The 11856-nt window shown below is 41.4% G+C and overlaps 1 protein-coding gene across 1 annotated transcript in view; it reads left to right on the top strand.

Moving 5' to 3' along the window:
• Positions 1-6072: 6072 nt before the first annotated feature.
• SPTBN5 (spectrin beta, non-erythrocytic 5) overlaps positions 6073-11856 on the top strand; it is a 95767-nt gene continuing 89983 nt past the window's right edge. Inside the window, exons 1-3 of the mRNA XM_058861014.1 lie at positions 6073-6145; positions 8163-8336; positions 11390-11557. Of these exons, the coding sequence (XP_058716997.1) occupies positions 8226-8336; positions 11390-11557 (279 nt within the window). The 5' untranslated portion in view covers positions 6073-6145; positions 8163-8225. The remainder of the gene's footprint in view (positions 6146-8162; positions 8337-11389; positions 11558-11856) is intronic.

The following is an 11856-nucleotide window of genomic DNA, read 5'->3' as shown; positions in this document are numbered from 1 at the left end:
GTGGAGGTACTAACCTTGAAAAATAAGCATAGATTGAATAGCAGTGTAGCAAAAAGCACTTTGATGTGTTTGTCCCAAAAAACCCAAAGACATCTTCCACACCATGCTGCCTACTACTTGAGAATAACCAATGGTACCAATAGAACATTTGGTGTAACATTGTGCTGGAATGAATTCCTCCAGCCCCTCTCTTTCTCCTCTAGGCGCACATCCTACTTGAGGCATTTCCAAAGATACATCTGTACCATCAGGATGCTACAGTTGAGCCATTGCTCCTGCTGTGGTCAAATTTCAGCTGCTGTGCCTTTCCTATGTAGCAGTGTTGGCAAAGCTCCTGGCTCCTGGTGCCATGTGTCACATGGAAGCGAGTGTTTCACACGCAGACAACGTGTGGGTTCCTGGAGGCTCTGTAGCTCTGGAACTGCGGCAACTTGCTGGAACTGCTCCTTTTAAAAATAAAAAATAATCTGAAGAAGGTGAGGTTTTAGTATGGTTTGGAGGCGGGAAGGGTAGTTCTGTGGAGTTTTATTTTTAATAGAATGTTGTTTTACATGCTCCTCATATAAGACATTTCAGACATTGAAAAATTTAGAGCACACTTCAGCAGCTGTTCTCTCTAATCCACAATTCATATTTGGATAGTAGGAAAAGTGACAAGTGTCCATGCCACCAGTTTGTAAGTTTTGCAGTAATTGTTACTTCTAATATTTGGCACTCTTAAACTGTGAAACATTTTTATTTTGACTCTGGTGGCAGTACTAACCTTGAAAAGTAAGAGTACTGGTGTGCCACTTAATTTCTCCAAACCTTATTTGCTCCCATGTCTGGTGCATTTGTAAGGCCTTTGGAGCAGACACTGCTCTGGGTTTCTCTGATCTTGCCATGCTGCAAGTACTGAGCGCAGAGGACCTTTTGGAAGCTTGGTCCTCAGGCTTGTCTGACATGGGTAGGAAAACACAGGAGAAAAGTTTGGCTGTCTTGCCCTGCTCAGACAGGTGAACAAATGCATCTGTTGAAAGTGACTTCCTTCACTCAGGGATCACAGCAATGAGCTGGAAATAAATATTCATACCAAATAAAAAACTGTTGTGATCAAAACACAGTCAGGAAGATAAGGTGGTTTTTCACTAGTATGTTCAGAAGTCCTGAATATATGCAGATTTTCTGACATGAGGGAAAAATATGGATGGAAGCCATGGTTTTGAGGCAGACTCCTCTCCCTTTCCACTGTGGAGGACTTCATGCTAGCACGGATTTGTAGCTGGTGTAGGATGTGGACTCAGTTTCTTATCCAGTGAATACTGGAAGCTCACTAATGCCAGAACTGAATTGTTTTCCCACCAATTTGTTTGTTCTTGTCTCTGAGATGGAGCTTGTCCATGTTCTTTCCAAAGTTTTGCTAGCTCAGCAACTCATATTCCACTTCAGTCCAGAGCTCTGAAGATTTCATTGTAGTGAAGGTAGCTCGTGAATGATATATATATCTCACTACCTGCTGTATTTTATGTATACTGTAAGATTTCTGTGTTCAAAATTTTTCAATTTTTTAAACAAGGAACTACTGAAACATGCTGCTTATGCTTACTGATTCTCTTTTCAGATAATTCTGTGGTTTTTTCCTCAAAATGAATTATTTTGTGTCTAGTCTGAAAGTAAGAAATTAAAAAACAACGTAAGCATAACCAGTAAGCTCAGGGTTTGGCAGTTTTTTGCCTATAATGGAGAGTAATTGCCATTTTTATTCCTGTTGTATTACCATGTCTTAGCTCTCATCTGCTAAAATTCGCACCTTTAATGTTAACTGTTTGTACATTTTTGTTAAACATTTATAGTGTTTTTGCCAATGATCTTCAACCATTCCACCTGACTGGACACCTTCACAAGGAAACTGGGATGGCTGGGCTGGTTTGCAGTCAGTAATCTGCTGGTGAGGGCAGTGGGGGACCCACACTGAGAGCACTGGACCCACATGGTGTGCACTTGCCCTGGGGGAAGGTGCAGTGCTCTGGCGCTAAGGGTGCTGGGAGGCACTTCCATATGTGAATCCCACAGTTTTGTTTTGTCAATAAATGGAGCCAAGTGCTTTATCAGTCCGATGTACAAATGACCCCCTAAAATACAGCTGTGAATAAGAATTTTCACTCTTATGCAACAGTCTTCATTAGTATCAATGGAAAAAATGGAAATATCTGAAATAAATGATAAAAGTACGCTAGTTAGATCTGGCATTGCCAACATGGTGATTTCTAAGGCCCAGTTTCACTTTGATCTTCAAAATATTAAGGCTATTCTGTCACTTGAAACCTTTTATCTATGTTTGTATGAAATGCAAAAAGACTGAAAGTCCTCTGTCCCATGTGTTCATCTCAAAAAGTCTTTGAAGCTCTTATGTTAACTATTTGAGGTTCAGAAACAGAAGGGAAATTTCAAGATAATATAAACAGCTCCAAGGAGAAAATATCTTTAACTCATGACTAAACAAGCAAACGTATATTTTCTGTTTCAAAAAGATGACTGAATATCCTCATGCCAGGAAAAATAAATCCATCTGATTTTGCTTTAAGCTGTCCTCTTTTTTCAAATGCAGTGAGGGGCTCCAGTTTCTTTGGATGATGTAACTCAACTGTTCTGCTTGAGTTCTGCTCCCTGTTGATGTCATGTCGCTGCTAGCCAACTATTCAAAGAGAAAAGCAACTTCTAGTTTAGACTAGAGCATCAGGAGCCTGAGGTTTATAGCAACCCAGCATCCTGGGATGCCGGGTTAGATCCTCCCAGGCAGAGCCGAGCTTGGAGAGAAGCTCCATCCACCGTGGACCCCCCTGCCTGCAGGTGGGTGGCACCCTGGGGTGGCTGGTGACAGCAGTGCTGGCACAGCAGGTATGTAGGGGGCAGGGAAAGGGGGGTGCCTGGGGCTGGTGTGCTGAAGTCCTTCGGGGAAAGAGGCTGAGAGAACTGTGGCTATTTTGGGACAAAAGTTCCTCTGAGAGGCCTGTGAAAGCAGGGAATCTGTCCTGACTGAGCTGGAAGTTGCCATGCCTCTCCTCAGCTGCTTTTGACTAACTCCTCCCAACTTTTCTTCAGTTCTAGTATTCCATTCCCAAGTGAGTGAACAGCTTCTTGTGATAACTTATTGTCTGCTCTTCTCCAGTGTTCTCCCTATCCAAAGTTTAGTTCCTCTGCGCCGCAATGAGATCTAAGATTACATGTTATTTGTGGTTAAGAATGTGGTTAGATGTGGTTAGGAAACATTCTGGGATCATGGTTCAGCTCATCTGTGCCCACACTACATTGATGAAACTGAACATCAGCTGTTTGCCAGAGCTGAGGAGGGTGGCAGGGGGAAAGGGCCCCCTGTGGGACCCAGATTGCTGGCCCCAGGCAGCAGGATAATTTCTGTGCTTGCTTGACACACTGGGAGTTTACTGTAGCTCCGGGAGGGGGCTGCCTTTATTCCCCGTGGAGTCAATGTCCAGAGGTTTTGTGGAATTAACAGGAAGACACAGCGGGGGATAAAGTGCTGAGATGCCATGCACGTGTTTACATTTAACATGCTTGTTTTCTTTGGGATTTGGGGAACCCTCTCCTTAGCAGGGACCAGAGAGGATTTTCTTGTACCTTCAGAAAGGTGTGTATGCGAAGCTTACGTAACGGAGGGTGATGGTGCCAAACCTTCCACCTGAGCCATGTGAACAGACTCGGCCCCCACAAAAGCAGGAATGCGTGTGGCCACAAGGCTTTGAAACCGGAGCTGGCTTTGCTCGCTGGCAGCGCAGAGCACGCCTGTAGCAGCTGGGTACAATGAAGGGTTCATTAAGTTACAGCACTGTCAGCCACAAATGGCCTTAGTGGGGATGCTTTGTCCCAGGAAGGCTTCTGCACCCAGCCGTGTATGTGTTTTCCTCTTTGGCAGACTCCTCCAACCCCGTGGGCAAAGGCAATGATGAGGGGAAGCCTGTGCTGCCCTGGGAAAGCTCATGGTGATCAGCCCTCGCCTGAGATCGGGGCTGGGAGTGGTGGGAGCAAACTCAGCAGCAAACCCTGTGGCTGTCACTTTGATGCTTTTTATGGCAGGCGAATTAAACATTTCTTCCCATCTTAGAGAGGAGGAGGGAATTCACATGTGTGTTACGAGAGGAGGACAATGATGACATTTAAGAAAAAGAATTCATATAGATAGAACTAAGTGTCATGTCCTTCTTTGATTTATGCTGTGGCCAGGAGTGGAGGAGCAGTGGAGGACGGGCTGGGAACTGTGCAGTTTTGGGGCGGCTAGACAAGCTGCCTGTGCATGAGGTCTGTTCGATCTCCACAGCCTCCGTTTTCCTCTTAAGCAGAACAAGATTGTGGGCAGATAAGAAAGGGTGGTAAGAAACCCTAACACATCTTATTGACGGCTATTTTGCAGAGGAGAATCCGGCACCGGGATCCTTCCTGTTAGGAAACAAAGAAACACGTCTGCCATCATGGAAAACCACTTCAGGCTGGAAACAAGGCAAGGGAAGGGTACTCTTCAGGCCCTTCTTCCTGAGGTCGGCAGAAAGGCTTTCTTTGTCTGCAAAGGCAGCAAGAGAGGGCCCATAATTAGCCGAGATGGGTGATTTTTTTCCTGATCCCTCCAGGAAACTGCACGCAAATATTGTTGTGCCCTTCCTCTTTTTTAAGATATAAATAACTGAGGAAATGGCTTTATTTATCACTGTCACATAAGTGTCCACCATTTAACTTTGAACTTTAGATAGATATTCAGGAGTTAGTGAAATTTTATACTATATCTTTGATTGACTTTTATCATCATAAAAAGCAAAGACGGCAATTTGCACATTTAACCATATAGATAATAATTAACTTGCAATAGGGGGAAATGCCTGCATCCAGTACCAATTCACCCACTTGTCCTCTGCCTTCCATTTGAAAGGAGAAAGGACATTTTCTCACACAACCTAGCCAACCTGTGCCAGATTTAAACCAACAGCTTACAGTATTAGTTGCCTAGTTCAGGACACTAGTCCAAGCATTTGGAGGGAATATTTTGAGAAATACCTGTAATAGAAATATTAAACTTATATAAAATATAAACTTATATAAATATAAACTAATTTATTTTTATCAGTTTTATGTGACATTATATATGATATTTCTCTAGTGTGCATATGAAGACACAGAATCTACTGATCAAGTTTTATCTGTCCTGAGTTTGGGTGGGTTCCTAATTTCTTCTTATGTTTCCTCCTGTCCCTTTTGTGGGTTCTTAATTTCTTTTTATGTTTCTTCCTGTCCCTTTTGGAGGCTAGCTAAAATACACTTGCTAAAAGGGAAAATACTGCTAGTCCCTTACCTCATCTCTGAGCTTAACATCTTTCCTTACAGCCTCTGATTTCAGATACCTGCCCATTTTCTAGCAGTGATTGCCAGCAGCAACTTTCTGATTCCTGGCAATGGTAAATGTGTTCTGTGCATGTGTGACCTTGTAAAGGCCAGAAAGGACTCACTGCTATCTACATAAGTCACCAGAATTATTTTCCCTTTTGTTATTAATGAGAAACCCATGAATAGTAAAATTTGGAATCAGCTGGCACTGCCAGCTTGACCCCAGTTTGCTCTGCCAGCAGCAGGTATCTGTGCACAGAAGCTTCCTCAGGGCTGAGCAAATTCCTAACACTTCACAGTTTCACCTTCTCATTTGCTGTCTCCCAGTTTAACCACTTGGATATCGCTCTGATCTTTGTACTTTCTGCTGTGGTTTCGTTTCCTGAGTCCATTTTCAGGTTCAATTTCCAGGTAAGAATTTCTTTAGAAGGGCAGAACCTCCAGTTCAATTGTGCAAGAGTCTCTTTACTAAAGCATCAGAGCTATGTATGACTTTTCAACTGCTTTACAGCAATTTTGGTGATGTTCATGTATTATTTTTTTAATATAAGAACTGGACAAGGCCTGTGAACCTTTACTCATCGTGTTCTGATGGGTTCATTTCTTTCAGGTCAGATGAAAGGTTCATAGGTATATCAGAAATACTCGGTCTCTGTTCCTGAAATCAAAGGTCACTCTGCATTAAAGCAGTGAGGTGAATGTAGGAGTGGATCTAGTAGAAGTCATTCCTCAGAAGAACCAGCTGCTGAATGTCAGAAAGGACTTCCTCCAAAACTGGGTAAGTCAATTTTTTTTCACGTTCTTTGATATTTTCTTTTCTTGTAATGTACCATTATGATTAGTTTTGGCTCTTAGAGCTGTTTATGCATCCTGCAAATGTGGACAATCTATTACAGATCTGTCTTTAGGTAATCATCTACCCATACTGGGAGCATTTCTAACTCGATGAAGCAGGTGAGCTGTTGTGTGAGTTTCCTTTGTACCTAAATTAAACCAGCTCCATCATTATTTGGGGTGACTGCGGTGTTTGGGTAGCAATCCTTAGGAACAAAAGAAGCCTGCAGATATCCTGAGAAGCATCTGGCAAACTCAGAAATGGCATTATGATATGGGTTACCTCTATGGGTTATTGCATGGGAGTGAGTTAATATCACCTCTCCAGCAAGGAAAGGCAATTCTCTGAATATCTGCTCTTGAAATGGAGAAAGTAGGCAGTGCTGAACTAGCCTAGAAGATAAGAAAATGTTGAGAGGACATTCTCCATAATTCTATTTCAGATTTTGCTAAACTTTCCTTTCATTAGGCTTTCATCTACAGTCATGACTCTTTCCTGTGTTGTAGCTGAACCATCAGGCTTCAATACTGTCCCTGTTCTGAAGAAGTCAAGCACTGAGGTTTAAGAAACATCTTCCCCAAAAAGAAATAACAAAAAATTCAGGAAAAAAAGCATTGCTTCTGTACCTTACACACCTTATAACATTGTAAAATGGCAATTATTTTTTTACTAATCAGAGCATGGAAAACTATCAGGCAAAAGATTTCCCACTTGCAGTGGATGCTGTTGTTAGTTCTCTGTTGCTGTCTTCTTATGCTGCAACAGATTCAGTTTTATTTTCCAGTACTATATGTTTGATGAATTAAATGGGTACAAAGCCCATAACTGTTCAGAATTTCAATTTTGCAAAACAAACATGGAATTTTGGGAAGTAGGTCACACTGCTCCACACTCTCACAGTTTCTCAGATGTTTTAATTTTTCATTCTCTTCTCTCTTTGAAGTGGGTTTCTAGCAGTAGACACCTCTTTCCTCTCCCATCACTACATGTTTCTTGGTTTCCCAGCCAGGCTGACATCCAGGTGATAATTATAATTATGGCAGTAGTTCAAGCAGATGATGTCTGGTCACTAATGGTGTCTGTAGCCATGGATCTTGCATGATTTTTCTTTCTTTTTTTTTTTTTTTTTAAAGTGATCCTCTTGCCTTCCAAACAGCAAGGTCACTGCTGTTATAATTTACAGTGTAAGCTGAGTCTTCAAAAGAACTACTCAGCCGAGCTGAAATCCAGTTTATTGTGTCACAGACTCAAAAGGGAAGACTTCTCCCTTCTAATGTTTCTGAATATTCAGCTTGGGTACTGTGAGGAATCACAAGCCTGACTTTTCACTCGTATGGATGAGGTAGACAAGAGTAGGAAATAGGAATAATGCTTCCTGACACCCAGGCTAGGGCCTTGTTCATGGATTATGGACCTGTGTCACCATCCTTGCTGTGATAGATGTGCAAAAACTGAAGCCATGTGAGGAAGGAATCAAGTAGATTCCATTTCCTTTCTAAGCAGCACTTTGATTTCTGTTGGAAGTATTGTGATCTGAAAGCCAACAAGAGCATCTCAGCCAGTCCTCAGAGAACACACCACTTTTTCTTTTTGGAAGTGATCTGTGGATTCCTCCTTCTGGCAGTGTCTAAGACCAGTTCTCTGTGATGTGCTTCCAGCACACCCAAGGAAGTTATTGATGGTTTTCAGGTAGTGGTGGTCATCATGGGATTAAGGAGACTGGGTGAAGGCTGAGAGCAAGAAAATAGTTGCATAGATTCACATGTCACATTTTCATCCTGAAACTAGATATGTATTTTAAAAGGGTGAGATCAAGCAAGTTAAAAATAAAGTTAGTGAAATTAAAGTGCAAAGTGCAAGCAAAAGGAAATTAGGGTATTACATTGGGTGTGGTATTGAATCTTGTACCTGTTGGTGCTGGGTTTCATATATACACTGGGAATGTGACTGTTTCTTGTAGGTGGCCTGGCAGATCTCTTCAGCACTCAGCAGCCTACTGAGGCTTCTGACTCCCTAGGTGACCATGGGCACCGAATATGAAAAAGGTCATATCAAAAAGCTGCAGGAGCAGCGTATGTCCATGCAAAAGAAAACCTTCACCAACTGGATGAACAATGTCTTCTCCAGGAATAATGTAGGTAGCTCATTCAATTTGAAGTTTTTTTTTCTGGTTTTTGTTTTATTTTTTTTTACCCACTGTATTTATTTTTATGTTATTTTTAATGTATTTTTTTCTGAATGTTGTCACATGCAAGCAAGGATGGCTTTGACTAACCAGAGTGCTCCATCTTCTTTTACCTCACATGGTTCTTCTTCGTTCATGTTACCAGTGTTCTCTGAAATCAAGGTTCACTTTTGTAGACTGTATAACCCCATCATATTGTGATGTCCATTATACATTGGAGATCCTCTCAGAGGAAATTCCTTATTTGCTTCTTTTTCCTGTATGTAAATGATCTGCAGATGTCAGGGTTTCCCCAAGCAACGTTAGATTCTTAATTGCTTGGCCAAAAATTCTGACTTTGTGCTTTTCCTGATCAGTTCATTTCGAGTTGCTGCTCAAAGGCTCTGAAAAAGTAGCCTTAATTTTGGGAATTTCAGACATACCACCATGAAAGTACAGACCAGTTCATTTTCTGTAGCTGTCAGACTTCAAAAAATCTTCAGAGCTAGTGTGCCGTCGATTCATGTGTACAAGGTAATGCCAGCATATTCCAGTCTCCAGACTTACTGCAGATAAAATGTCAGGCACAAATGATGTAGCTGTGGCACAGAAAGGAATGACATCATCCAAAACAATTCCATTTTCTAGAGTTTGCAGTAGATAGTAATGAAAATGGATGTTGGGGATACCAAGCAGGACCAGGCTATTGGATCAGCTGTAGTTCATCACCATGTTTCAGTACCAGATGTGTTTTTCCAGTGTAATGTTTTAAGTTTGTGATTTGTACAAAGGCAACTGCAAAGCACAACAAACTTTCAGATTTATTTTTCTTAACGGGAGTGAACAAATACGAAACACACACTTGTTTTCCCACCTGCAGAAAGCTAGGTTTTTATGGTGCAGCTTTAGACATTTTTTATGTGTTTAGCTGTAGACATTTACTTTCTCATTTTAAAAATGCCTCCAAGTTCAGAGATAAAAATGCCAATCTTAAGTTCCTGCAGTGTATTTGTTCACATATCATAAAAGCCTGTGAGAGCTTTCCAAACCATATACGGTAGAGACGGCGCAGCGCTTATCTAGGTCTTGCTGGCAGTGCAATCCCAAGGCACACTTTGATGTGATTGGATCATTCTACAGGACACTGAAGTGTTCTCAGTTATACTGAGAGCTTGTTTATTTCAAGCACTAAGGATGCTATTGGATTGAATTTGTTAAGATCTCTGTGACTGGTCTCTTTATGAGAAGAAAGAGACAACAAAGCTATTAAAACAACAGCTGGGTGAGACATAAAGCAGGTATATGAAGCCTATCTTTTTACAAATTCAAATTGAACTATATTTATGGAAATGTCACAGAATATAACAGCTTTAATTTTTTTATTGTAGTAGGCAGAATTTTAAGTTTTATTTAATGTGCAAAAAGAAATGAAGTTTGCAACTAAACAGGAAGGTTTTTATAATGGAGAAAATCAAAGCAAGTTGTAAATCCTTGTGCCACAAACAACACAGACTTAAAGACTCTCTATCTTGTTTTTAGACTTTCAGTGTTTTTTTTCTTTCTCTGGAGAAAACATTTCTTAAGCTAATTAGTAACTGATCAGAAATTAGAAGGTGCATGCCTGTTGTCTGTCCTTTTCCCCCTTAACATGTAAATATTCCCTGAATTTAAAATATAATAGCTTAGGTTCCTTCCTTCCTTCCTTCCTTCCTTCCTTCCTTCCTTCCTTCCTTCCTTCCTTCCTTCCTTCCTTCCTTCCTTCCTTCCTTCCTTCCTTCCTTCCTTCCTTCCTTCCTTCCTTCCTTCCTTCCTTCCTTCCTTCCTTCCTTCCTTCCTTCCTTCCTTCCTTCCTTCCTTCCTTCCTTCCTTCCTTCCTTCCTTCCTTCCTTCCTTCCTTCCTTCCTTCCTTCCTTCCTTCCTTCCTTCCTTCCTTCCTTCCTTCCTTCCTTCCTTCCTTCCTTCCTTCCTTCCTTCCTTCCTTCCTTCCTTCCCTCCTTCCCTCCTTCCCTCCTTCCCTCCTTCCCTCCTTCCCTCCTTCCCTCCTTCCTTCCCTCCTTCCTTCCCTCCTTCCTTCCCGCCTTCCCGCCTTCCCGCCTTCCCTCCTGCCTGCCTGCCTGCCTGCCTGCCTGCCTGCCTGCCTGCCTTCCTTCTTTCCTTCCTGCCTGCCTCCCTCCCTGCCTGCCTTCCTTCCTTCTTGCCTGCCTGCCTGCCTGCCTGCCTTCCCTCCCTCCCTCCCTCCCCCCTCCCCCCTCCCCCCTCCCCCCTTTTTTTTATGCAAAAAGATCATTTAGTGTAATTTCAAAATCACAGTAAATTATTAGGCATGTGATATGACTTCTAGATGGCAAGTGGCAAAAGGCCAAAAGGAAACACCCCAAACAAGCTCTGGTTAGGTCAGAGTACAGACTGTGTCATGTTGTATCACCTAAGCACTGGGTGAGCTCATTACTGGCAGCAATAAAACACATTTCTGCAAATGATCCTAACCTTTCACTTAGTGTAAGACTAGCTAAAAATATGGACACTTTGGGTGGTAGTACAGGTCCAAGCAGGACGTGACAAACTTTGTTGAGACTATGGAGTAAAAAATGAGTCATTGAGTGGGATTGTCAGCTCAACTTTTAAATGAAATGCACAGTTCAGAATAAAATTATTCTGATAAAATAAAAGATTCACTCGAATTGAAATAAAAAATGTCAGCATTTCCAAAAGGTTTTACTTTGAAAATGCTCAATTTTTTTATTTTTCAAAATCTCCTGTTTTTTTCTTTTTTTTACTCCATTGTGGGTTTGTATTTTTGTTTGGTTGTTGGGGTTTTCTTAACTTCAGATTATTTTCATAGATAATACAAGTCCTCCTGCAAATCCATTTTTTCTGAATTAAGACTCACCACTCTGTATATATTCGTTGTCATAGAGAAGACTTAGTGAAACATCAAGAAGGTGGTGATTTGTTTTAGGAGCAGAGGTTTCTCTGTGCCAAATGTTAAGCTGGAGTCTGTATTGTCTGGCTGGCCTTTACAGGTGAGGATTGAGTTAGAAGATATTTATACAGATTTGAAGGATGGCATCTCTCTCATGAAACTCCTGGAGCTGCTCTCTGGAGAAGCTTTGCCCAAACCAAGCCGGGGAAGGATGAGAGTGCATTTTCTAGAGAATAACAGCAAAGCCATCACATTTCTGAAATCCAAGGTAAGTTAACACTGGTATTAGAGATCACAATAGTTTATATATGTTATTAATTAATTATAGCATCATGTTCATTGTAGTTTCCCCCTCTAATACACAATAACATATTCTCTGAAGACAGGCCAGGGATTTTATTAAAAGAAAAGAATTCATCAAATTTTAATTTATTTTTTTAATAATATGTTTTAGAAATAGCTAATATTCCTCTCCTTTGGAGGAAAGAAATGTGTTTCTTGCCTCTCCCTAACCACCATTTTTCAAAAAGTATATATTGGACCACTATCCTTTTGCCAGGCTTTTGC

This window comes from Poecile atricapillus, chromosome 1, assembly GCF_030490865.1.
Source record: "Poecile atricapillus isolate bPoeAtr1 chromosome 1, bPoeAtr1.hap1, whole genome shotgun sequence".
NCBI lineage: Eukaryota > Metazoa > Chordata > Aves > Passeriformes > Paridae > Poecile > Poecile atricapillus.
This window is presented reverse-complemented; position numbering and strand designations above follow the sequence as displayed.